Genomic DNA, 27,563 nt, shown 5'->3' with positions numbered 1-27,563 from the left:
ACCGCGGCTTTTCTTCCCTCTCAGAAAGCGACGGCGGGTGCTGAGGGGCGATTCGCCCCCCCCCCCGGTCAGCGGCTGTTTATTAAACCGGTCGCGTTTCGGCTACGCGGGGGCTGACCCGGGAGCAGGAAGTACCGGCGGCTCCTCCCTTTGCCCTCCCGCTCCCCTCCTCCTCCTCGCCCATGTCCATTCCAAGATGGCCGGTGAGTGGGGCTGGCGGGCGGGCCGGCGGGCGGGTGCGGGGCGCTGGGGCGGCTCACCCGGGGCTGCCGCCGTCCTCGCCGTAGCCCTCCGAAACCAACCCCCCGGTGTCTCTCTTCTGTTTTTGTTTGTAGGGATCCCTTTGTATTTTGTGGATTTGCAGGATGACTTAGATGATTGTGAGTAACTGTTTTTTATTTTTCTGCTCCCTATTTAGGCCCTCCCCCGCTTCCCCACCCCGGGGTCCTTCTGCCGCTCTCTCTCTCTCTCCGCGTTTTTATCCCGGTTAGGGTGAGGGGAGGATTTTGAGGCTGTTTGTTCTGGTAGGTGAAGGCTTACAGGGCGTTAGGGCTGGCGAGTTCAGAGCGTATTTGTGCGCGGTGCTGACAGGGGAAGCGGGCTCGTTCCCTCCCTCGGCTGCGGGCCCTCGCCTCACCTGGCGCCTTTCACAAGCCTTTAAGTGCTGGCTGACGGGTCGAGCCGCCGAAGGATGGGGCAGCCTCCTGACGCGGGGTTGGGGGGGGGGGGGGGGGCAGCCGCCGTCCCGCCGGGGAAGGAGGACCCGCTCGGCGGGAGGCAGGCCCGGGGCGGCGTCTGGAAACCGGCCTTCCGAGGGACCGTCCCTGCCGCTTCAAATGGCCGCTGAGCTGCTGGATTCGGTGTAAACAGCATCTCCAACAGTGGCCCGTGATGAGTCTGTGGGAAGGGGAGAGGGGTCCTGGCGGCGGTGCTTCAGGGGATTAGCTCCGCTGTTGTTGTCGGTGGAAATTAGCCTGGAGTAGCCGAGGGATCTCCTAGCTGCGGTAGCTCGAACGGGTGAGACTTTTAAATGCTGTCGAGGCTGCTAAGGACGCCGTGTGTTTTGCTGTTCCTGCACCCCTGCAGCACAGGCGCTCGGTAGGACGTGGCTGCGTCCGCACCTGGGACGCGGGAATAGAAGAAAAACCGCCGTTGTGTGTACTTGGAAGCCGGTGGGTTTAGGTTAAGTACCGTGTCGTAGGTCCTAGACCAGGCAACAGCTCCACCTCAAGCTGGTATAGTCCAGAACTGTGTTACAGGAGTGGAGCTGAACACCTATCAGACTGCTTAGTAAGAGCTGTTACTTAAGGAGATAAATCTTTGACTAATAACTGTATTAACTTGTACTGCTTTAGAAAGCAGCTGTATATGTGGGATGGTTTCACTGGCACTTTGGATGCTGGATTGACTTTTCCATTAGAAAAATGAAAGCTGATACTTGAATTTGTTTCTTTTGAGAGACTCTATTTGTTTACTACAAGACCATTATTGGTTTAGTAGTACTTGAAAATGTGTATCAGGTGGATTCCTACCCACCCCAATCTAGCATGAATAAACTAATTTAGGAAGAAGGTGGTTTTCAGGAACACCAGGGGAAATGTTAGAATACAAGTGAGATCCAAAGTATTCCATCAGTGGGAAAGACGCATAGGGACATTGCCTCTGCGGGCAGGAGGTTGTTCTGTGGGATTTTGTTAGTTGTTGCTCTTAAGTGTTGTTGCTCTCAGTCTTTGAGGTTTCTGTGTTTTACTACTAGGTAGCAAAAAAAAAAAAAAAAGCGGTGTTTGTATTTTGATTAAGTTCTAGAATGAAAAGTTTGGGATCTTTTGTGATGCAAGTGATGTATAAATGATGAGATTAATTGTGTATGTAAGAGTTCTTGGTTTGTTTTATGTTTGTATTTTTGTGTATTTGAAAATATTTTTAACATTCTCTTATACAGATAAATTATAACTCTGTGAGTCTTAGTGAATTTAAAACTGTAATTAAAAAGCACCCTTCCTAATACAGTTATCTATTTGAAAAGCTAGAAATCTAAAAAAACATAGTAAGTGTGGAGGATAGTACTTGAAATAGATGTATTTAATACATAGGGATTTAAAATTTTGATAACATTGTAAGAAGTTGCTTTAAAAGAAGTACTAAATGTTATTGCTTGCTGCAGTAAGTAAATGTAAGAAGTCATCACCTTAAATGACAAAAAGCATGTATGTGTTGAACAGGATTTAAGTGAGAAGGATATTAGCTGATCCACTTCAATGTGCTTATGCTGATTTAAAGACTTTTGCAGTGAGTTCCTCTAGCAGAAGAGCCACAATAGTTGTTGCTTTAGTACCTTAAGTAAGAGCTGAAAACATCTTTCTCTGCCCTAATTAAAAAACAAGCAAACAAACCCACCACCAAACAAAACCCTTGATAGTGCTAATGAACGCTTAGCTATTTGAATTCATTGGGTCCTTCTGAATTGCTTGCAGTTACCTTTCCAGTTTTCTTCTCTCTGTAGTAAGAAAAAAACCCCACCACCACAAACAAACCAAAACTAGCCTGTCATTTGAGTTCTGTTTGCTGAGTGTGTAAAGTGAAGTGCGAGTGGTGGAAATAAATGCAAATGTCCTGTAGTGTTCTGTTATGGGTCTCAGCCTTGAACCGGGGGTGGCCATCGCTAGGATTTAAGTGTTCATTCTCCATTACTGTTCAGTTGTTGGCTGTTCTGTTGAGACTGTAACAGATTTGTCTGGTAAGTCAATTAAGAAGCTTGATGCTTGTAGGCAAAACTCTAGTTTGAGTCATGAAGTTAATAAAAACGTTCAGGTAAAGGAAAAAAAAGGTTTTGCCATAAGCATCAATTAATGAGCTTTTTATATGGGTCACTTAAAATTTGTGTAGAAGAAATTGGTCAGTTTCAGGATGAGCATGTAAATAAATGTGCATTTTAGAGCATTATTGGAATCTTATTTTGTGATTTAAAAATATTCTTTGATTAAGTTCATTAACTTGACAATGCAGTTAGAAGGCAGCTTTCAATGCCATAATTCTATTTGTGTTACAGCAGAGTTCAGATGTCCCATCTAGACTGAGACACTGAGTGACTAGTCTAGCAAAGAGTTCATGATGTGTGTTAGGAAAATCTCAGTGAAACAAATCACTGGAACTGGATTTTTACTTTAACTAAATTGCTTAAATAGTGTTCTGCATATTGAAGATCAATTTTACTGAAACAGTGTCTGTGGGATTCCTCTGAATATGGAGAAAAGCTGTAGTAAAATCTACCTAAATTCAGCCAGTACAGTTTGAAACTTTTTTTTGGTAAGGTGAGATATTGGATCATCTGGAAAAAATATTAGCTTAATTATGGCCTTTATACAACAAAGAAAACATATTTTAAAAATTGTTTTCCCTTCTAAAAACAGTGGGAGAGAAAATGACCTCCCTGAGCTCGTGAAATCATTGCACTCTGCATGAGTATTTACTGGTTTTGTATTGGGAAAAGTGGATAGTGATACTAGCTAATGATGCTGATTTGCATAGTTAAATCCTGTGACCCTGTAGGTGTTTCTTACGGGCTCTAAGCAGCTTTTGAACTTGGGTTAAACTAAGGTATGGTGAACTCAAGTTCAGCTGTGAATGCTGTCACATTTATTCTTGTTTGTAGGTGGACAGGTTTCAAGCTTGCTTGTATGATATCATTAGCGGGAAACATACTGTAATGTTGATTCACTTATGAAAGAACATTAGCTAAGTTAAGAAATACTAGTTCATTATTTTTCTGTAATTTACTTTCTAGTACTCTGGTGTATTCTGAAACTTGTAAGTACCTGTGGCTTCTTACTTTATGAAAAAAGAAAATTAAAATTTTTGAGAGAAGACAAAATAGATTCTGCCATGACTATTCCTTATTTATGTGTACTGAGAGTGTGTGGAAAAAATTTCAGGTATTTAACTCTCTTGATCCTGATCATAAGTAGTTTGCTCTGTTTTCCTTCTGGTCCTAGAAGCACTGTGTGTGCTTAGGAAATTTAAATGAAAAATAGAACTACTCCAAGTAGTAAAATTAAGCATGTTCATCATGTTTACAAAATTAGTTCCAGGCATAGTATTGTAGTCAAACTTAGAATTGGTATTTACTTCATTGTCATTGGAATTGGTAGGAATTCTGAAATATTTGAAGTGAACTAATAAGAGCCTTCATTTTTAAATCATTTCTTAATTCAAGAACAGGTGGTCACTAGATAAAGTTAATGGCAAATGTATTGGTTTTGGTTTTTTAAGCCCTAATAAATCTTTCTTTGTATAACAGGTGGCTAGCCTCAAAAATAAACCAGTGAAAGTGTGTCTGATCTGTGTGGATTTTAAAATATATATATTATAATTGCATAGATGCAAGGATGGTCAGAGTTGGTTTGGATATGGAGAGTTTGTTGCAACCTCAGAAAGGAAATCTATGATCCTATGTATGCTGTATAACTTCTTGTGAGCTTTCAGTGATACAGTAGGTTTCTTTTGAAGCAGCGAATACTGGATGCTACCTCTTCAGATGCTATGTGTGGTGGGAGAGCTAGCCTGAGAGCACGTGGACAGATCAATCCCAGACAGACCTGTGCAATGCAAATTATATCTGCTTGTGCAGATAAATGTTTTGAACCTGACAGAACTTAAAAATATATAAAGAGCAGCCACTAGAAATAATAGTGACCAGTTGAATGGAAATAAGGGTGTCAATATAATATGTAGTCATTATAAAAAGCCATGAATAATTAGCATATGTTTCTGATCATGTGGCTGTGGGTTCACTTGTAGTATCTGTATATACACTTGAAACATGAACATTTTTCTAATCCCACAGTTTTCTTCTGTTTGAATCCCATTGAACTTGTTGGTCAGAGCATATTGTCTGCAAGAACAGCAGAATTCAGAATTGCTCTAGTCTTTTAATTCACCTGGGTTCATTGGAGACTGTGTGCTTTCTTAAACCAGTCTGCTTTTTATTTTTTCCCCCTGAAGACCCAGGTATAACATCTTGCTCCAAGTATGTTCAGATGATTTCCTCTTTAAATGAGGTGTATTTCTGAGAACATTTTGGCTTGTGTTAAATAATTGGAAAACAGAGTTTTATATGTGAAATAGAAATTTTTCTATAGGAAAAAAGCTGAGGCTTGGTACCTTTTGGTAATAGAGGATTTTTTAATATAAAAAGTTATTTTTATAATGGGTATTAATGTAGTTTGGAGCCAAAGTTCATTGTGCCAGGTCTCAGATTAAGGGACTCTTTAGGGAAGAATGTTTGGAATATAAAACTGGTAAAGTGAGAGTGAGGGTAGAGCTGAAGCTTAATTATGCTGTTAAGGTACAGGCACTTCAATCCTGAAGAAATTGTTATATCAGAGATGGTGGAATTACATATACACATAATTTAATCCACTGGCAGTTTGAGTGCATTATGAAATAATACAGACTTTCCTTTAAGATGTGCAGAAGCTTTGTACTGATTGGGATGACATATTGGGAAGGACTGTAATTTTTTTTTTTAATTAAACCAGAATACTGAAGACAGGGGTTATATAGTACTTTACATTCACATTTCTTAATCAGCAAAGTGCATCAGTGGGAGAGGGTATTCCTGTTTTTTCCATTTTACAGACAGGGGAAACTGGTCCTATAAATGAAATTGGTCCTGGTTTGCTTTTGGTTATTTAGCGAAAGTTCTGCGTTTTTTTAATATGGAGGCACCATCTAAGTTCCACTGCCTGAAGACAGGAGGTCTCTGTCTCTAGAGGCATAACCTAGAGTGGCTAGACTATAGTCTTACAGGCACAGTTTCAAATACAACCTATTTGGCTTGTTGTTGTGCTTTCAAGTTATTACCAGTTTTGTGCTTTCTTTACTGGTTTAGATACCTAATGTTGTGTCCTGCCAAGTCAGAAACTGGCTTATTGTCTTCAGTGGTTGTCACTCTCAGCACATATGCTGGTTTGAGAGACTACTTGCATGAGAGAAGCTGTATTGGAACAATTTGCATGTACTTAAGTATGATCACAGTTGCTATATTATTTATGTGAACAAAGTGTGCATAATTCTAGGAGTGCTTCACTGGGAAAGTTGTAAATCCAGAGCAGGAATATCAGCTACTCTAGTGCAACTCTTTCTGTAGATTTGGTTGCCGTTAGGTATGTGTTCCAAATCCATTGCTGAAATGAGAGAATTTGTGTGAAAGATTTGTGTTGCAGGCACGTTATTTCACTGTCTTTGTTTTAAGGGTGAACAATTTTTAAAAAAATTTGGCAGCAAAGTTACCCTATTCCCTCTCCTCTTCACAGTCTTACTTTTTGCCTGTAATCTGTAATAAAGTGCATGTTACTGAGTTAGGTGATTTTAAGACTTGGTGAGGCAAATTTTAACAGTTGATGTGGTAATATTTGGTTAAAAGTCTGAAGCTGTGAATACAAAAAAGATTTAGAAGGAGTAGGCTTATATGGGAAAGTCTGTAGTTGATAGGTCTGCAGTAGAAAGTTCCCAGTACATTCACAAGTAAGGTAAAGTTGAAGTTTCTCCCAGAGCTATCAATCTGTCTTAGATGTATGAGACCCAGTAACTACAGTGAGAAAAATGCGCCTTGGTAACTTTGAAACAAACCCAAGAATTTGCTGTTTTAAAGCAATACAGTTTTGGATTTTCTGTTGTTAAAATTTCAGTTTCTTTTAATGGGGCTTACTTTCCTTTTGAACATGTCAGTTTGTGGCATGCAATTTTGTCAGCTGAGCCCTCTTAACTCATAGTGCATGTGGTTAGTCCACTCAAATTGTGAAGTAAAATGTGTTAAAAGCCAAGGATTTATGGTGGTTGAAATTAATTAAATTTCAAAGCTTGAATTTACAGGTCTATATGCAAGTGTTGCTCTTAACTTCATTAGGTACAACCTAAGATTTCTTTGGAAGCAGTTTCCAGTGATATACAGATACTTTTTAGCTCTAAAAAGAAATAGTTATTGGTATAGTGTATTTTACACTGTAACATCTCTTGTTGACTCTTGGAATTTCTTTTTTTTGTTGGGTTACTCTTCTTGTCTTTCAAGTTGGGTTTGAAGATTATGGACCAGACTGTGATAGCATGAGGATAACAGCATTCTTGGATATTCCTGGACAGGATAACTTAAGTCCGCTGGCTCGTCTAGAAAAATATGCCTTCAGTGATAACATATTTAACAGGTAAGGGTACAACAGCTACACTTGATGTTATGGATGTTAAGGTGTCACTACTTCTGTTGTTATTCTCCAAAGCATGTGCCAAATATTATTTCTGTTTGAATAACTTTTGTATAACACTTGCATAAAAAGGGGTTTTCATTCTTGGTTATCTGAATACTATCTCTTGACTCCATCTTTGTTTTGCTGGGATGTGGAGAAACTTCTAACTGGTATGTCTCAATGTTCAGAGTATCATAGAAGAGCTTGACCTTTTTTAAAGTGCCCATTTACATTTGGTAAGTTCCACTTGCATCCCATCTATATGTTGTTGGCAGGATATTAAGGCAATTAATGTGTTGTTCACTCCACAGGCAGATTATTGCCAGAGGTCTTTTGGATGTTTTTCGAGATTTCAGTAATAATGAAGAAGACTTCCTGACTGTAATGGAAATAGTGGTCAGGCTCTCTGAAGATGCAGGTTTGAAAGTTGTTTGTTTGGTTTTTTTAATTTCTGTAACTTATTTTACATAAGCTGCAATATAGAAGGCAATAACTTTTGATTTTGAGAAGGCAATGAGTGAACTAAGAACCTAAATAATCTAACAGCAATATCTGTCAGTGAAAACAAGATTATTTTTGTTGTTGTTTTTGAAGTATTTTGTATGGTAGGTGTATAAATGAAAGGCTCTTACCTAGTATAGGGCCCAATAATATTTTTTTTCAAGGAGTTGATTACATCTGAACATGTGGTGTATGTGGCACAGAACAGTTGTGCATTTTAATACTTCATGTGCACACATTCATGGTAATTAGGTTTTCTAGCTAGTGCTCTCATTTTATCTGATGTATTTGGGAACTGATCCCAAGTCTTTGGACTGTGATGTATGTAAGGCTGTTCTATTTTATTCAGCTTTCCTTTAAGAATAGGCAGTCTCAGTGGTGATGTTTCTTTGTTTTGAGTATTTTCATCTTCCTCTGTTGTGAAAACATTGAAAAAAATGCTACTTTTTTTCTTAAGGGACTTGCTCTTAATTTTGTATTTACTGATGTAGTTTTGACTTTATTACTAGAACCAACTGTACGTACAGAGCTGATGGAACAAATACCTCCTATTGCCATCTTTCTGCAAGAAAGTCGACCAAAATTCCCAACAGCATTTTTTGAATACCTTATGCCCATAGTAGTGAGATACCTCACGGATGTTAACAATCAGGTAGGAAAAACAGACAACATGTGTTGAATCATTGGAAAATTCTGTGTGATTTAGTGAATTTAAGGCATGAGGAAGAGATAATAGGAAGTTTCAAGTTGATTGATACCTAGCTTTTATGTAGTGCTTTCTGTTTATTGGTTCCGGCACACTTTGCTAGGGAGGTATAAATTTTGGGTTTTATGCTTTCCTTGGGAGAAAACGGGAAGCTTACAGGATTTGCCTAGTAGCACATTGATACAGTCTGTTATGGGAATCATAACTTACAGTCCTCTCTTCTACTTCATCTTTTTGCTTCTTTTCAGAATTTGATGAAATGTCATCTAATGATTATGTTAAACTTTAGTATTTATGACTAATTCCTTATGATGTTAAAACTGAAGGTTTTTTTAGTTTGTACCTGTGTGTTCGTTGAAAACATGCCTTTTGTGGTTCTCATATCAGTAAATGTTTTTATAGTGATGTACTTTTTGTCCTGTTCATGTTAATAGGTTAGAAAGGCAGGTCAAGAAGCACTCCTTATACTGCTAGAACAAGATCTTGTTGCTCAGAGTGACATTGAAAATAAGGTGTGTCCGATTCTGTTGGACCTCTCTGCTCCTGACAGTGATGATGAGTACAAGGTGGAAGCTGTGAATGTAAGCAAATTTGGAAGAAATCTTATATCTTTGCTTTTTTTCTGTTTTTAATTGCTTTTGTTTATCTCTTAGCAGTGCTACTATAAAGCTGTTTTAGAATATAACAACTTTGTGTGAGATTTTCATGAGCATAAAATCCAGAAAATAAAAATTGTACTTGTATTCTCAGTGTCCTGAGAGCTTTACATTAATCGTTGAACTTAAACTTTCTATACCATTACTATTTTAGTTTGGTTTATTCCTTCTCTATTTGTTAGTCACACTGTTGTGAATTGAGAAGCTTCTGTTGTAATATAGTTGAAGCTTAAGTGTGCTAAGCTGTTAAGCCTTGAATCTGTAGGTTAGTCATTTGTAGTGTTGAGCACCATTGAAACAATGTGAATTTTCAAAGAATTTGAACAGGGTCAGGACTTGATGCACCACACTGAGAGGCTAAAAATTATCTTAACTGAATTTGAGAAGAAAGCAAGGTTGTCCTGACTACTGTTGTACTATTTATTAATGCCTTTGGTTAAGTGTAGAGGTAATTCAGGTAAGCTTTCTCTAGGTCCTATACCTTTTGTGCAATGAAGAAATCTAGGCTTCTGCATTAATGAAGTGCTTGAGGAATGTTTTTGAAATACTGCTTTTGAGAATTGAGCTATACAGTACAGTAATTGGGAATAAGAATGTTATTGTATGCTTAAAAATGTAAAGTATCAGGTCTTCAAACTCAGTAAAAGTTTTTGCTAAGATGATGAGGGGCTTTTTCCTATAGATGATTGATCATGTATTGAGTACTTGAATTGAGTAGTAACAAGAACAACCAATTCTTTTCATTTATAACAGTAATTAAGATGAGGTCCAGGAATACTGACATTAAATAAAATAAGTAATCAAACTTTTTGTAGTTATTCATTAACATACTTGAATTTTTAGTTTAACACAAAATCTTTCATTTTTATTCTGAATTTTTTAAAAGATCAGGTTTCAAGAGACCATCTTTATACCTCAGGATGGTAAATGATTGTCAAAATGGTAGCCAAATAACTTTAAAGTGCAGTTGGTTCTTGGCAGCCTTTTTTTAATTCTTGTTAAGATTATGTTCTCCAATAGTTTCTTCACATTTGCTCTACCAGGTTTCACAGTAATGTTGTAAAAGTATGAACGATGACCTGACCTTTGTTCTAAAGTGTTTTGAAAAAAACATTCCCCGTTCACTTTCAAGAAATCAGTTGACTCCACAGAAAAGTGCTGGTGTCTAATTACATTTCAGCATGGATATCTGACACTTGACCTGTAAAATAGTTTTACCAGAAAGATTATCCTCTTCCTTATTTGGGAGTTGGGTGTTGCTTAGGCAGTTTTCCAGGGTGACATCTGAGCACCAGATACCTTTTAGGAGTTTGAAAATATGTAGGAAAGGCCTTCAATGATGTCTTCCTTAGGTCTTATTTAGCATTCTATTACAAAGGCAAATGTTTCTACAAATCTCATTTTTGTGGAGGTAGAAAGCTTCAATAATTTTGGAAAATTAAAATACAAGATGAGTACTGTTAATCTGACAACACTTGTGTAAGCATTAAACTGCTGGTGCTGCATGTGGAACAGGTGAGTAGAAAGGTGCAGGGCAGCCCCTTCCTTTTTACTCTTACAAATATAAGAATTGTAGCAAGTTATGCAAGGAAGTGGGAGCTGAAAGGAAACATACAATCTAAAGCACCTGATTTTCACAGGAGAAACATGGGTCCTAATGGCAGTGGAAATTGGCAGTACCTCAGAGAAAGCTAAATTAATGAGCATGTTACTAACTAACTTTAATTATGCTGCAATGTTAACTCCTAAAATTTGTGAGGATGATTCCTGTAAAGTGTACATTAGCTCACATAGACAACTAGTTTGTGTTATTTTCTCTTTTCTCTTCTGTTGTATGGCAGACTTATCATGTTGTCTGAGCCTATAAAGAGCTGGGACTGTGCTTGTATTTAAGTATCTGAACAGTTCTGTAAGCCAAGGGGCTTATTGCATGCTTAAGCTTGAGATATTTCTAATATGCTTAAAGATTGTGATTTTTGTATGCTGGCTAGTGCAATGGAACTTTTTTCTTCTCCGTACAAAATACCAGTGTATGCCACATTGTAAAACACCTTGAAAATGCATTTATTAATGAAATTTAACTGGATAAAAAAAGACATGAATTAGGTGCAGAAATGTTATCTTCAGGCACAGTGGCATAGAATGATTTTAAATAAAAACTATAGTTGTGCTTCACATAAAACAGGTGTATGAAGAGACAAATAATGCGTAGCAGTTAAATCTATTTGACAGTAGTTGCTTGCTTGCTCTCGGAAGTAATTTTTAGGAGGAGTATTTGGCTGTGCTTACAAGCTTTATAGTTTTCCTTTCCTTACATGTATCCCCTCCTCGATTTTTAGATAATCTGTAAAATGGCTTCTATGTTGAGCAGAACAACAGTTGAGCACATGCTACTTCCTCGTTTTTGTGAACTGTGCAGTGATGGGAAATTGTTTCAAGTCCGGAAGGTTGGTGTGTTTTCAGCCCTAAACCACTTAAAAATGAATTTGCATGTTGTTGTTCAAATGCCTTCCTGAATAATTTAGTCATAACTTTAGCTGATTAACTTTTGAAAGGGTATGGAAGAACAGTTTTGATTTATTGACATGGTTATAGTTTCTGTAGTTCAGTAAAGAAATAAATAACAGTCCTTAGTGAATAGCTTTAGTGTAGCAGTTAAACTGATCTTGCATGTTTAATACTTTTGCACAAACTTTTTCTAAGCCACTGCTTGCTTATAGGATGCAAACAAGTTAACCTGATCTCTGCCATCTTATTTCAAAACCAGAAATTCAAAAGCAATGGATACTTGAGACATTGTTCCCTTAAAAAAAAAAAAAAATTCTGGTATTATTGAAAGGAGAGATCCTAAAAGTGTAAGATTTATTTTAATTCATGGTCAAATACAAAAGGAAACTTGTAGCATAAGAAGTCTTAAAATATTTGAGTAGACTTAAGCGTCATGCAGAGGTTGAGCTTGGTCCTTAACTTAAGCTGCACTTGTTGGAATTTGAGCTGCATTACAGCATTCTAAATAAGCATATAGAATGACTAAGTCTTATATTAACACAGTCTTATCTTAGCTGATTTCAGATTTTGTCAATATCTTTTTCCAACATGAGGGAATGTCCCTTTTGCCTTAATTATAGCATTTGTAATGTACTGTAAATGGCACTGACTCGAGACCTTGATTAAACTTTGCTTCAGTAAAGTACTTAAGCCAGTCTCAGCCATAGCAAAGATAGTTCTGTCAGTACACCTAAGTCCTGACCCTAGTATCATATTTTAGTCTGCTTCAGTTTTGACAGCTGCTGTTCAAAGTAATTTAAACTTTCAGGTAGGCTTATTAGTCCCTTTTAATGATTACTGAAGTAGATGATGCTCTTCATGCAGAAACCTTTATTACTATTGCTTTCAAAGGCATGTGGCTTATGGAAGCTTGCTCTAATGAATCTTTGTTCAGGATGAGTTAATATTACAGGATGTAGTTACATGGCTGACATTTGAATAGTCAAACATGTGCAGTTGTTACATGGGATAAATAATGCATAGTGAAGTTGATAATAAAACTAATGCACTTAAAAGAGCCAGAATGTTATTCATGAGGTTTTTTATTTCTTAGATTTGTGCAGCAAATTTTGGTGACATTTGTAATGCAGTTGGGCAAGAAGCCACGGAAAGACTGCTGGTATGTAAAAATCAAAATCCATTCACAAGACTTGTATTGCTCAGTTCAAAAGGTCTAATAATGAGTTCTTTTCTTATTTTCCCTGTAAATTAATCAGTATGCATACTTTTTTTAATTGATTTGGTTAAGGCTTTGGTTGCAATTATATAGCAAAACTGGGAATGAATGGAAAGTTCTTGTTTTGCAAAACATTTTTTAAAATGTAATTGACAGCCTATATATATACACTCACTTTAGAATTACTGACTTTTTCTTTTTATCCCTGAGCTAGATGATCAGTCAAGTTACAATTGCAGGAAAAATAGGCCATTAATAATTCTTCCTATTTTTTTCCTACTGCGTATAGTTACACATAAAATTCTAATGAAGTAAATGGCAGACAGATAGTTTTTCCAATTTTTTCAGTTAACGTGTTTTTAACCTGTCTCTGTTTCTTCTGTTCTTTGCTCATTTTATTCTCTCTTGAGTTATCATTGTCTCCAGTTTCCAAACAAATACCTTGATAGTAAGTTGCTGCAGTCTATTTAGTCTTCAATTAGTCTTGGTTTTGCTTCTTTTTTGGCAGATTCCCAAGTTCTTTGAACTCTGTTCTGATAGTGTTTGGGGAATGAGGAAAGCTTGTGCTGAATGCTTTATGGCGGTGTCTTACACCACATCCCCAGAAGTTCGCAGAAGCAAACTATCTCCGCTGTTTATCAGTCTTATTAGTGACACTTGCAGATGGGTAAGTAACTCACTCTGTAATTGATACATCTTCCCAGGCAGATCATACGCAAATAATGGGCAAGTCAGAAGTGCACTGTGAAAGTTCTCTAAATTTGCTGGGATTAGAGTCTAATATACTAAAATCTAATCTCCTCTAATCAGACAGTATCTTATTTTTCCTCCCTCTCTTCTATCACAGTTTTTTTGTAAGTGTAAACACTTTTCTGACAATAGGTTGCTTGTGTTGAAGGTATTGGTTGAAGTAGACAGTGATGTCCTTCAAATTTATAACTTTTTAAAAATTTCCTTACTATGATTATAGATAAATGCTTAATATTCTAACACCAGTTGCTTAGCTGTCCCTTATTTGGTAATTGATAATTGGATATATTTGGTATTAAATGAAGCTGTTATAGTAAGAATCACTTGGTTCTTACTAAAAAATTGAACAAAAGCTTTATTTTTCCGCATTAACTCTGTGGGAGTTGCATGAATCCTGACTGTTGTCTTTATACTATCACAGGTTCGTCAGGCTGCTTTTCAGTCTCTTGGCCCGTTTATTTCTACCTTTGCAAACCCTTCAAGTGCTGGTCTTTACATTCGAGAAGATGGGACACTGAGTATCCGGCCATCAACGCAAGATGTGAATTCCAACTCCTGTCAGCCAAACAACAATATAAATTTAATGTCCTCTAGTACAAATGCTATGCTGTCCAGGTAAAATAATGGGAAAAATGTGTTATAGTGGAGGGGGAAAGAAGGAAGACAATTCTTTTAATAGCAGCTCAGGGCTAAAAAGCTCAACTTGAGAATATAGTTCCAGAAAAGGTATGAAGGGTGAGGTCATACATGTGTCTGAGTGTAGCCACGCTATTGAAAAATTAACTTTGATGGCTTCACCAGTTTTCCCTTTAATGTCCTGTGAAGTAAAGCATAGTGGTAACATAGGTTCTGTCTTTCTGCAGAGAAAATAAGCTTCTGTAGTTGATGCTGTCTTTTATCAAGTATTTAACTGAAAAGTGTTTTTACAGAGTACTTTAAGTTTTATTTGGATAACTGTGTGTGTCTCTTACCAGTTCAGAACAACCAATGGAAATCAAACCAGAACCATCAACTGAGGAGTCTTCAGCTGAAGTTAATACAAAGCTCTTGGTTGAGAATCTAAATAAAGATACACGAGCAGAAAGTTCAGATTGTTGTACCAATCCTGGAGAAGATGTTTCTCAATTGTCTCAGGGTGACAAAGTTGCTGCTGGCGTGCTAGAGGTCACTAAGGACAGCAGTTTTCCTGGAATGAACTCAAGGCTACAGTCTGCTGAGGACATATTTAATACTTTCCTCTACTGGCGCCCTCCTCTGCCTGATATAAGTCAGGATCTGGAGTTACTTCAGTTCAAGACTGAAAAGCACAAGGATAGCTGCTCTGTGCCGTGTAATAACTGTGTTGCTAGTAGTGAAATAAAAAAAGTTCTAGAAAGCTTACAGGAGCACATAGATGATCCAGATGTTCAAGGTGAGACTCTGTAACAGTAAAATCGTGTTTTCTCTGAGCTGGTTTTCTCCTGGCCTTTACAAAAACCTTGACTATGTTTTAATTGGCTTGGTGTTCATAAGGTGATGAGACTTCCTTGAGTAGTAAATTATAGTAGAAAGTTATTCAACAGCCTTTTTCACAATACCTGAATTACTTCTAGAACAGTTGGGGAAGTGTTCATAGCTCCTGTTTGCATAAGAAATAAATTGGATCTAACTACAAAAGGGAAAAGAGCTTGTTGAAATTTGTTAAAACTGTCTTTAAGTACTGTAACTTCGTACTGTGGTTTTAGGGACAGAGCTACCTGTTATCAGCTGAATTCATCTAGTTTGGTTGAGTGAGAATGGCCCTAATTTCAAGTTATCTTTCCTTAGCCTCCCCATACAAGCCCGTTGATGAACATACCAAAGTGGTGATAGCCTGTTAGTGGGATGCATGTGTTTCCTGGGCCAAATGTCTCTTGATAATTCTGTCATCCATAGTCAACTCAGTTTCTTGTTCCACTAAGTCTCTTGAGTACTCTAGTGAATTAACAGTTTTCATCTGCCCATTTATTCATCCCTTTCTGCAGATATGACTTTGCATGCAGAGAACTGCAGCATCATTTGGATTCCTTGCTGTAGTAGTAGTGAGTAGTAAGCCAACTGGCAGCATGGTATATTTAGGTGGCTCCTCATGGCCATTCAGAAAGGTACCAGGAAAATAAAAATTCTTCATGTGTGAGGCAATGGATCCAGAAGGAAAGGGAAAGATTTAAAAGGGGAAGAGGTGAAAAAATTAAAATTTAAAACAGTAAAGGAAAAAGTGGAAATTGAAATGAACAAATGAAAGGAGGAAAAAAGTGTAAATGAGTTTTGGAAAGAGAAGGCAGAGGGTAAAAGGAAAAGAGCAAAAAACCCATTACGTAGTTCTAAGACAAATGGAGAGATGTTAGCTTGACAGCTATACAGTGAGAAATAGAGGAGTTTGGAGAGGCATGGGAGAAAACAGTGAAGATTTCTGCCTCTCCCCCTGCCCCTTATGACTTTAGCAGAACAGTCTTGCTTCCTTTCTCAGAATAAGGAGATGTGGATGTTAGTTTCTGTTTTCCTCCTGCTCTAACTGTTAAAACACTCATAAATATGCTTGTAATCCATTCTGCCTTTTTAAGTTGTCCGTTTCCCTTATTTCCAAAGTATTGTAGTATTGTTAACTTTTTAAATATGCTCTAGTGTTTCGTCTGAAGACTGTACTTGCTGTAGGCTTGTGCAGATATAGCTATCTTATAGTTTCTGCATTCTGAACTCTTCGTAACTTCGTGTTCTTAGCAGCAATATAGCATTATGTGCAAATACAGGTTGCCCTAACTTTATTGGTGATGAAGTGGTAAACCTGACCTTTTGTTTGCTATCTATTTCTGCAAAACAGTTCAGAGATGGTTGGACTAATTCCCTCCTCTGGATAAAGTTTTCCTCAGAAATGTTTTAAATGCACACTGATGCCGTTTCCAAGCAGTTGAATCAATTAATGTAACAAAATAATTTGTATTAAAATGTTTGACACTATGAAGAATGGGAGGTGAGCCACCATGCTGTGATACCTTGTTACAGGGGATTATTAGAAATATCTTTCAGTAGTAGAAATTGTTGCTGAAAATGTTAATACATCCAAATCATTGCTCTTAATTTGTGATGGTTTTGTGGAAGAGTAATGGGTCATTCCTTTCTAAGAGCAAATGTTTGCTAATATGTCACTTCTGTACAGCTCAGAAGAAAAAAGCTCTGGGCTTCTTTTTATCTTTTCAGGTTAACTAATTACAAGTTTAATGCTTTTAAGTGCAGAAGGGAGAGTAAATAGTTGTCTTTTGCTTTGTACAGCTCAGGTCCAAGTGTTGTCTGCCGCTCTCAGAGCTGCTCAGTTTGATTCTGTTGGTGACTACGAGACCAAAAAAACTGAAGAAAGCAGTGGCGAACTTCAGAACAAAACTATTTCAGATGAAACAGCTGTTTCAGATGCTAGCTGCAACCAGGTGGAGGAAGACAGTCTTTCATCCCGTGCCTCCCAGAATAACATCAGTGACCAGCCTACCACCCGTGTACTGAAAAGCACGGTAAGCATGCATTGTGCTGCATGTCTGAAATGAATTCTTACCAGCTGAAGTACTGTGTCTGTTCATGTAGTCCCTGGCATAATGGACCCACTTCTGATCTAAAGACTTTGAACATTACTACACCATAACTATCATATGCTACTTATTTTAAGTAAAAAAGAAAAGCTGTTGAGGGCTATTATTTCTGTTTGCACACAAATTACCTAAGCGTTAGGTTTTGCAGTAGTCTTGTAGGGTTTTTTTATTTTTTTTTTCAGATGAAACGTACCAAGTACAGTCTCGCCTTTTCCGGTAACAAATCTAAAACTAGTTTTTTATCTCCAGACAGGAGGCTGAATCAGATGGTGATACATATACACAGTTACTGGTTACTCTTTCTTGGTTATAATGTACAGATAGTAGTAAAAAGAATTGTTTGCACAATGTTTAATGTTGCTGGAGCTAATCATGAAGTACAAAGAAAAGCTCTCCTTGCCTATGGACAAAAATTGCACGTAAAACCTGTACAAACAAAAATGTAAAGTACTGTGTGAACTTTCAAACTTTGTCTGGTTTTGGTCTTTTAAACCTTTTAATGCCTTTGAAGCTTTTTGTTGGTATTTGGGGAGAGGTGTATGCTTCATAATTTGGTAGGCTCGGGAGTTTCCAGCAGTATATTCTAAAATAAGTAAAGCTTTTATCATCATATTGGCTGACTTGGAACAACTGCTAAGCTGTCTATTTTTCAATATAACTTAAGTTCATGCCAAGAAGAAAAACTGTTGAAGAGTATAGTAAATGTAAGCATCCAAAATCTGTATGAATGTTGGGTTTATTGTGTTAAATTAGATTGCTTTTTTAAGAAGTAAATCTAACTGCTGTTCCATTTGTCACTACTACAGTCTTAATAGTGTTTGTCTTAGTGTACAACTCTTTTTGTACTTGTATAAACACACTGAGTAACGCTTTGCCTGTACAAGGCTTTATCTGTGAAAGGTAATTCTGTACCTGAACTGTGTTGTTCTGTAGTGTGATGCTTTGAAATACCCCAAACAGCAGTAAGTCTAATTCATTTCACTAGCTAGTATGTCCTTTTACAGGACTCAGAGGAACAACACAGAGGAACCAGTGTATTTTTAAAGAAAGAGCAAGAAAATAATTCAGCATTTGAAGATGACAAGTCAAAATTACAGGTGATTAAAATAGCATCTATCTGCTTTAGTGGAGTACTGGATACAGTTCATATCATCCTTAATACAGTGATAGCTTTTGCAATTGATCAGTTGCAGAATGTGAAGAAATGCTCTGGGTGTTTGAGAAGAACCCTATTTTAAATTGGAAAGCTAGAAAAATTCTGTTGTGGTTTTGGTGCCTTAGAGGCAATCTATGTAACCAAGGTAGGCAATGACAATACTGTTTTTTCACTGGATTTACTGTTTGTCTTTAGCAAAGAAGAAATTTTCAGTTTGGTTTGATGCAACATGTTGATAAACTAATAATTACTGTTCATTGCTCACTGCTCTACCCTAATGAGAGGACAAATAAAAACAAGGATCATTTACACTTTGTAAAGATAGCCCACAAAAGGGACATCTTGCCACTGTTTGTGTTTAGCTGCTAGATGGTTAGTAGCAAGAGAATACTGTAGCACAACAGGTATATTTTCTTTCTGATTTTAAAATAAAGTGTGTGTTGCTGATGTACTGTCTCTATCTATAGGATATCATACCTCAACCTTTGTTAGACCAGTACTTGTCAATGACTGACCCAGCTCGAGCCCAGACTGTTGATACTGAAATAGCCAAACACTGTGCATATAGTCTTCCTGGGGTGGCCTTAACACTGGGCAGGCAGAACTGGCACTGCCTGAAAGACACATACGAGACGCTGGCCTCAGATGTACAGGTAAAACAAACAAAAAAAAAAACCTTGGAGTTTTTTAATGATAAATCAGAATTTTGAGTAGCTTTTTTGTTCAGTTTGTTGCACTGAAGTTATAACATCGTATACTTTCTTATAAGGGATTAAATGTACACTAAAAATAGAAAATTCAAGATTTAAACCAGACTTCATAAATAAGATTAACATTTTCTACTGCTGTGTAACTAGCCCTGTTTCTTCTTCTCTCTCAGTCCTCACACAGGTGTAGTTCAAAAGCTTCTTTAGTTATGGTGCCTAATCTAGTTCCCTTCTTAAACTGTTTGCAGTGGAAGGTACGTCGGACGCTAGCTTTCTCCATACATGAACTAGCAGTTATTCTGGGGGATCAGCTAACAGCTGCTGATCTGGTGCCAATTTTCAATGGATTCTTGAAAGATCTGGATGAAGTGCGTATTGGTGTCCTTAAACATCTATATGACTTTTTGAAGGTAGGAAAGTGTAATTTAATTTCTCAAGATAAAATTTTTTTCTGACTCCATTATATTAAAAGAGGTTTTTTTAATAAGATTTGCAGTTATCGATATCTAATTACATGTTTATAGTTTTGTGCAATACTGCCATTTTGTGTGTGTCTACTGCTTTTTTTTTAAGGTCCCTCACTTCTCTTCTGTCTCATATCCCAACAAAATATCAAAACTGAAAACTCGTTGTAAAGGTGGTTGTAAATGCCCCTGGCTGATGTAAAGGAATTAGTATTTTGTGCAGTCCAGTAGGGAAGTTGGACCATTAGCAACTTGTGTTTGGGGCTGGGAGAGAAAAAGAGCAGATCTTGGTGGGCTGCTGCGTAATAAACCTAACTCCTTAGTTTTCTTATGCCCAGAGATGGTGCTTTGACAGGTATCCTTGCAGAAGTGATGACTTAATGTACTTTTTTGGATGTCAGTCTTGTGAGTCCAGGCACTCGGCTGATTGTACGCAATTTTTAGTAAGCTTCTTATGAATGATCACTTGGTTTCAAGTAGGAAAGTGTGTGTAGGCATGAATACAGTAATACCCCAGAGAACTGCAAGTATTGAATTTTATCAGTTTTATACTAGTAATGTTTTTCCTTTAGTTACTTCATGCGGACAAAAGGCGAGAGTATCTTTACCAACTTCAAGAATTTGTGGTGACTGATAACAGCAGGAACTGGAGGTTTCGTTACGAGCTGGCAGAGTATGTAATTTTGTTAACTTATTTTTAATCTATATTACTAACTTGGAAATAGGTAATTACATTCAGAAGTTAGCACACCCTAATTAGGAGCTAAAAGATTACAACCATTCATTATTAAGGAACTGAACTTAAAAGCCACTGGCTGTTGGGGATTTTGCGGGGGGGTGGCAAGTTGTGTTGTAATCAAGTGTGACTGAAACTTAAATGTCTGTGATTATACTAAAATGGAGATCTGGTTCACTTGCAACTTATGAAATATGACAATCCGATAGGTACTATTCAGTGACATTTCAGATTTTAGTCAGTTCTAGACTGCCTTGAAATGTATATACAAAGTCATTTTTCTAATGCGTATGAAAGAAAACAGTTCTTAAATTAGTTCATTCATTTGGTATTTCCGTATGGCTGGGTGTATAATGGAGATAGAGCAACATCCCCACAATTCTTTTTCTACAAGCCCTGTTGATATTTGAAGCACTCAAAGAATGTTCGTAGGCATAGTTTGCAGCTAAAAATCTGACCTTCGTGTTTATCTTGTTGCTTTGTTTGGGCTATTGAGGATTTACTCTGCCTTTGTAGTTTGGCACAACAAACTAAATCTCACTCCGATGCGAGAATGTTACACAGCAGTTCCCTGACATCTGGTGGAGAGCTGCCACTTTGTGGTTGGTTTGTGCATGGCTGCTGGTAACATCCTGGCAGTGGTGTGGCTAGAATGAGTTCTGTGCAGTTCAGAGATCTAAACTGTTTTCTGAAATGTAGATTTCTACACTGAAATAAATTTTTCATTTTTACTTTGTAAGAATGTACAGGATATTGGTCTGAAGTTGCATTGTACTTCTGTTTGTAGCTTTTGTTACCGTTCGGGATAATTCTGATTCATTGGTATGTGTAATTTGGATAAATGTTTCTCTTGGACTCCTTGATGGGTTAAAGCATGTACCTCTTCAATATGTGTGTGCACCTTTATAAACTAAAGAGAAGAACAAACTGTTCAAGTGCTTTGTAACAACAATGGTATTTTTGAAGCTCCAAATGATCTCTCCCTATGTTTAGCGGATGGTATAATCGGAGCAGGTTAGTGTTGCACTTGCTGGAGTTAATCGCTTTCTTTGTGTTCCAGGCAGCTGATCCTGATACTGGAACTCTACAATCCCAATGATGTCTATGACTACTTAAGACATATTGCACTAACTCTCTGCTCCGATAAAGTTTCAGAAGTTCGGTGGATCTCCTTCAAACTGGTAGGAGATTTAGTTCACTTCCTGGCAGGAGAGGAGGAAAATGATCCTTGAGAGGGATACCTGAAATCACTCTCTTTTCTTTCAGATGAGTAGGCTGAATGCAGATATGTTTTGATAAATATGGTAAACAATATGGTAAAAAGTGAAATGAAAACTTTGTAAAATATTTTGAGTTGTCAGACTTCCGGAGATTTGGGAGACCTTCCCCCAGATCTGGGGGAAAAATAATTACTTATCTTTCCTCAAAATCTACTTAATTTATTATGAACTTCATTATAATGCCATCACCCCACAAATGTCCTGAGTGAATAGAAAGATTCCTTCAATCTCTTCTTTTTTTTTCATGGTACCATGGAAATGGGGATTATTTTAATGGTTGTTTTAATTTCTTTTAGTGTTTTTTTGGTTTTGTTTTGCCTTTTTTTCACCTGAACAAACATCATTTTTTAAAGCTTACACTTTCTTCTCTCCAGAATAAGCCCAGTAATTTATTAAATCCTGCAAGCACAACTGGTGATACTGAATACAGTTTTTGGTGTCCCTTGGGAGGATTCAAATGAAGTGATGCTTTTTTAACTTTCTTAAAGCTACAACTTAAGTCTCATATCTTCTTTTTTCTCTTTTCTTCCCGTCTGTTTCCCCTTCACCCTTCCTTTGCTTCACAGGTTGTAGCAATACTACAGAAGTTCTACGCCAACAATGCAAATGCACTGGGATTAAATTTCATTAATGAACTTGTAGTGCGGTTTCGTCACTGCTCCAAGTGGGTTGGAAGACAAGCTTTTGCCTTCATTTGTCAGGTTGGAATTTTCTCTCTCTGTGTTTCTGCATTGTACAAATGTAGACATTTGTAAATGTACAAATGTGTTCATTTAATTTGGAGCCAGTCGGGCTTTTCAGCAATGTGGGCAAAACTGAAATTTGGACTCAGAAATTTTTTTGTCATTCTTTGGGTTTTATGATTATGTAGGTTGACAAAAGACAGTGGCAGAGTTGGTCTGGTCTCAGTACTAGTATACGGCTATACTGCTTTGAAGCTGTGGCCCTTGTTTTGGTCTGTGCCTCCAGCTGAAATAACTGATCCTTGTACTTTCTGGCATCCCAGTAGCAAAGTAAAAAATTAAGTCCTAAAGAGAGGTGCATTTTTAAATACTTTGACATGCTGGGATAGAGGTTCACAAGAGCTCTTCAAACTAGCAGTGGGTGCTAGATGCCAGAAACTATTTCCCTCTTTATTTCCACTTACCTACCCTTCCCCTCCAAACCAAAAATGCTTACTTCAGTAGCAATGAGGAGCAAGGGTTGAATGTTGAAAGGCAAAAAGGTGATGACAGGCAAGAAAGCAGTATTTCCTAAAATACAGTTAAAAGAAAGTTATCTGCTCTTGTTGGGTTATCTTCAGAGGAACTTTAGAATGGTAAGACGTAACAGTATTTCAAAGGTTGTACTTATTCACCAACATAGGGTGTATTTGTTCAGAGTTAATCACTGACTTTTTTTTAACAGTCAGGCCAAATTAAGGACAAGATGGAAAGGAATGGCAAATAGTGTATTTTTAACCTAAGTCTTGCTTTCTCATGTTCTGTGTTTATCTTGTAGGCCGTAGTAGAAGAAGAATGTATGCCTGTCGACCAGTTTGTTGAACACTTGCTCCCCAGTCTTTTAAGTCTTGCTTCAGATCCCGTGCCAAACGTAAGGGTTCTACTCGCCAAGGCTCTAAGGCAGACGTTACTGGAGAAAGGTGTGGTCATTAATTTCCTTTGAAAGAACTAATGTCTCATGAAAGCTGCCTTTCCTCTGCCAGTGCAGTTCTTGATAAATTGGCTCAAGTGGTAAAAGGCTGTTTGGTTCTGTTTGTACTGAAAACAGAATTACACATTGTAATCTGGGCTACTGCATTTAAATGCAGGAATAGTGTGTTTAGGAATGTATGCTGTGGTGGCTTTTCTGTCTTAGAATATTGATGGCCATCCCTCATAGGCCTGGAATGGGCACCGACCATCACCCGCTAGAGGGCAGCTGGGGCCTTCTTTAGAGCAAGGCGTACGGCCCGTCCTGTGGCTCGCTGCAGGCATCCGGGATGTGTGCGGCTAGTACTTCTTGCTTAAACATCACATTAGATTATTTTGATACATTTCAGACCTTTATCTTAATGAAGTAGTCGTCTTTGGGATCCTTCAGGACAAGTGTTATACCTGTTTCTGAAACAGTTTGCTTTGTCATTTTAGTCTTAAGCTGACAGTTGTACTAAGAAAGAATGTAAATTTGTGTGCTGCTATAATTTCCTGTATTCCTTAAAAACAAAAAAATCAGCTGGTCTGATTATTTGAAGGAAGATGCGCAGAAATCTCCTCTTCTATCTTTTTACAGAATGAACTATCGAGAATGTTTTGTAATGCATTGTACAGTGGCAGCTTCCTGAGCTTGCTTTTACTTGTTGATAAATTTCTATTTAGGGTTCAGCAAAAAGAATTTCTCTTAGAAATACTTAAGTACCTAATAAGATGAGTAAGAAGCAGTATATTTCTCTTTCTCTCTCAGCTTTCTCAACTTCCTGTATTTTCTCTAGGGAGCCTATAAATCAGATGACTACCCCAGATGTTTTTGGCATCTTCTGTATTTCTGCACTACTTATGCCCTAGGGTTTATTCTTTTGGCTTTGATTAAAATTGTCTTTTTCTCCCCTTATTCTAGCTTATTTTAAAAGTGTTGGCAATCCTCATCTAGAAGCTGTAGAAGAGACCATTCTAGCCCTGCAATCTGACAGAGATCAAGATGTGTCCTTCTTTGCCACCATAAAGCTAAAGCAGGGTAACATAGACAATACTACCATTGAAAAACAAAACTAATGTGTTTCTCTGCAGTAACTGTTGAACATCAGAATGGTTATTCACCTTACATTCACGGTTAGTGTGCATAATGTGGACAAATAAGAAGGTTTTTGTTACCTAAGAAAGGATGTATTGAGAAATGTTACAGTCTTCATTTCGTGACCGTGTTTCATCTACAGTTCTGTGTTTGTCCGATACACATGAGTAATTCCTTTGGGTTTTTTTTCTTTGTAAATGTGGGTGATAACTCTGATCTCACCTGCAGTTAAGTATTGTATGTAAAGTCTTACACCATACTCAGTGTTTCAGTGTAATTGGAATTCATGTTTCATTTTCTAACAAAACATTTCCAGTTGTAGAGCAGTCTGCGATAAGCTTAAAATGGTTTCTAAATCTTAAAACCTCATTTTAGCAAACTTACATGAAGATATTCTTTCCTCATGTTTATTGTAGTTTTTGTATTGATTCAAATATTGCATTTTAACTGAAAAAAATGTATATATGTGAATAGTTTTGAGTTTTAACAAAAACAATGGAGAACTTAATTCTGTATCAATGGAAAAAAGCTCAAAAAATCATTTCATTTTATAAAGTAGTTACTCTGCTAGAATTAAGGCATGGTTTGTTTTTACTTAACATAATGTGATATTTTTGAAAGCACAGAGAGCTCAACATTCTTTGTATATTGTGACTTTTCTATTAATTTCTTATTTCTGAGCTATACCCTTACAAGTGTTAACATGTCTGGTTTTGTTCTGCTGGCTCTCGTAGTGCTAGGTAGACTGTAAATTTACCAAACTGAAAATTACTCATTCTGCCCTAGCAAAGTTCACTTCATTTAAGTGATTCAGTTCCTGCAACATGTGCTGTATCTGTAGAAGGGTATTATAGAGTTTTACAGACTTGAGTTTTACAGACTTAATTTTTTGTTTGTTTTACATACACACCTCATTTAAAAAAGACCTTTTAACTGGTCCGGTTTTCAAATCCTGAACAGCCCACTGCTTTGTTCCTAAGAAACAAAGGACCTCTAAATTCTGAAAAATCCCAAATAACAAATGTTCAGGGGAAAGGTGGTGATGCAGTTTGCTCTAACTTCTGTGGATTGTATGGTAAGGTTTGGGGCAAACCACAAACGAGGGCTACTGAGATCCTTAAGCTGAAGTAGGATGCCTTCTGTGTATTAAACAGGTGTTTTGGAAGAAAGACAGACTATACAGATAGAACAAAGTTCTGTTAATAAAATCAGATAGCTTCTGACCAGTTTGAAAAATTATAAAGCTAATACTTTTTGGTGGATCTTGTCTTCTGTTGTGTCCCAAATCTGCAGATATGTGGGGCCTGGAAAAAAAAAAGTTGCACTTTTTTAGATTGTGGATTGGAACTTTGTCCTGTTCAAAAACTAATGCTTAAATACTAAAGAAATGGTTTCACGTAATAACAGTTACTTTCTCTCTGTTAACACAATACTTTATCATAAATAGACCTGTGTAAATATTTCCCCTTATTTCACTATTATACTAGTAAGTAGTTCACATGGGTGAAGGTTTTTACAGAAATTACTTTTTTCTTTTTTTGTTTTGTTTTAAATCTGGCTTGTCTGCAATACAGCAAGTAGGTTCCTCAGCTGGGTTCTGTATTTTTGGAGGGCTCAGTTTTGTATAAGTTTGTTTAACTAGTCTTGTATTATAATATGTACAGTATTTGTAACAAATTGTTTTCTTGTGAGATCACAGAATGCTTTTTGGAAGTTGCAGGCAGAAATATACCACTGCTATCACTGCTATTACAGCAACCAGTATAAACTCTGTAAATTCTGCAACGTTATACATTTAATTTTTTACAGTTTTTTTATAATTTAAAACAAATGCTTCTTCAGTAGAGACTTTTTATGATTGCTATTTCTTAACAAAAAGACCCCTCAAGTTAATTTTTTCTAGTTCTGATATCTTTTTCTAATGCTGGCATTATACTGGTATTTTCTAACACTTCAAATTTTCTAAGGCCTTTCTGACAAGGTTTTACTTCTGTTTTTTATTATCAGTTCATTAAATTTCTCAGCACTGAACAAATTTTTTTAAGTGTGTGTATATGTAAGTATGTTTGAAATGTACTGTATATAAATTAAATACTTTGAACATTAACCCAACCCAGGTTCCTGTTTGTCAGATAATCTTAAATAGTTACCTTTACTTGCAATAATCCACTGGAAAACACAAGCTTCCATATGTTTTAGCATGTTTGGTTAGCGTTCACTAAGAGTTTTTAATTAGAATATGTGTAAACAGTAAGCCACCAGCTATAAAAGTTCACTAAAAGGCTAAACAAAGTTCTTTGGTTTTAACAATATTTTGGTACCTCTCTGGCTCCAGAAATCATGTCTGCTTTAAATGATATGATTTCAGTAGAGCGTTTAAAAACTTTTGTTAAAATTCTACGGTTGCATGCACTAATGGGGACATCATAGTTTTGGCATGGGTTTTTTTGTAGTCAATGTGCAGGTCTATTAGACAGATATACTCTCTCCAAGGTTTGTCTTTTTGGTTTAGTTTTAAACTAGAAATTATTTCAGCATGACTAAAGACCGCACTTTACATCTTGTACTAGACAAATGTATGCAATGATGAGTAAAGTGGCGTGTTCATGTACAATTCTCTGGGTTGTTTAAATTATGCAAAAATATGTATTTTATAAGCCAGATGAAGCAAAGTTAGGTAGTTGATCCACTTTCACAGCAGCAGTAAGAATATAACTTTTAAACATTTCTAGCTAAGGAACATGAAAATAACGTTAGTGGGTGCAATATTGCTTGGATGCTATAGGAAATTATCAAGCACTTGTAATCCAAAGCATGTTAGTCATGTTGCTTAGAATTCAGACTCCCTGGTATCTCATGTATGATACACACTTGGCATTGGTCAGGATGCTGCCCTAGTGGCGGTTGTGTCTGTACACAGTGTTGTTTAGAACCCAGTGAAGTGGGGACGCTCTGGAAGTGTCATTCACTTGTCAGAATAGAGAATCTATGTAACTTTCTATTTGTATTTATCTCAATAAATCCTGTGACTGTTTTATAAACCAACTTGTGGTAACTGACTTTTGTCATAGGTGGAATGTGAGTGTTTTCTTTTGGTTAATGAAATATCTCCCTAGTGTAAACACTGTCATCTGTCAAACCAGGGTTGAGTGTGGAATTCATCATACTGCGTAGTAAAAAAAAAAAAATCCATTAAATGTCCAGAGACTTAAAGTAGCTCTTTTTTCCTGGAAGTGAGCATGCCAAAAGTGCTCTGGAACTAAAATTGTTCTGTCGG

General features: G+C 37.0%; 1 protein-coding gene across 1 annotated transcript; it reads left to right on the top strand.

The window, feature by feature from the left end:
- Nucleotides 1-12: 12 nt before the first annotated feature.
- Nucleotides 13-27,327, top strand: LOC142026717 (serine/threonine-protein phosphatase 4 regulatory subunit 1-like). The gene is made up of 20 exons (XM_075019994.1): nt 13-203; nt 336-380; nt 7,070-7,202; nt 7,553-7,659; nt 8,252-8,394; nt 8,883-9,029; nt 11,444-11,551; nt 12,706-12,771; nt 13,337-13,495; nt 14,000-14,193; nt 14,553-14,989; nt 16,867-17,099; nt 18,179-18,271; nt 18,798-18,983; nt 19,286-19,447; nt 20,074-20,174; nt 21,298-21,418; nt 22,084-22,218; nt 23,018-23,159; nt 24,113-27,327. The coding sequence occupies exons 1-20, from the start codon at nt 197-199 to the stop codon at nt 24,265-24,267; spliced, it is 2,874 nt and encodes a 957-aa protein (XP_074876095.1). The 5' UTR covers nt 13-196; the 3' UTR covers nt 24,268-27,327.
- The last annotated feature ends 236 nt before the right edge of the window (nt 27,328-27,563 follow it).

The sequence above is a fragment of the Buteo buteo genome, chromosome 2 (assembly GCF_964188355.1).
Source record: "Buteo buteo chromosome 2, bButBut1.hap1.1, whole genome shotgun sequence".
In the NCBI taxonomy this organism is placed as follows: domain Eukaryota; kingdom Metazoa; phylum Chordata; class Aves; order Accipitriformes; family Accipitridae; genus Buteo; species Buteo buteo.
Note: the sequence above shows the minus strand (reverse complement) of the source record. Positions and strands in the feature narration are given on the sequence as shown.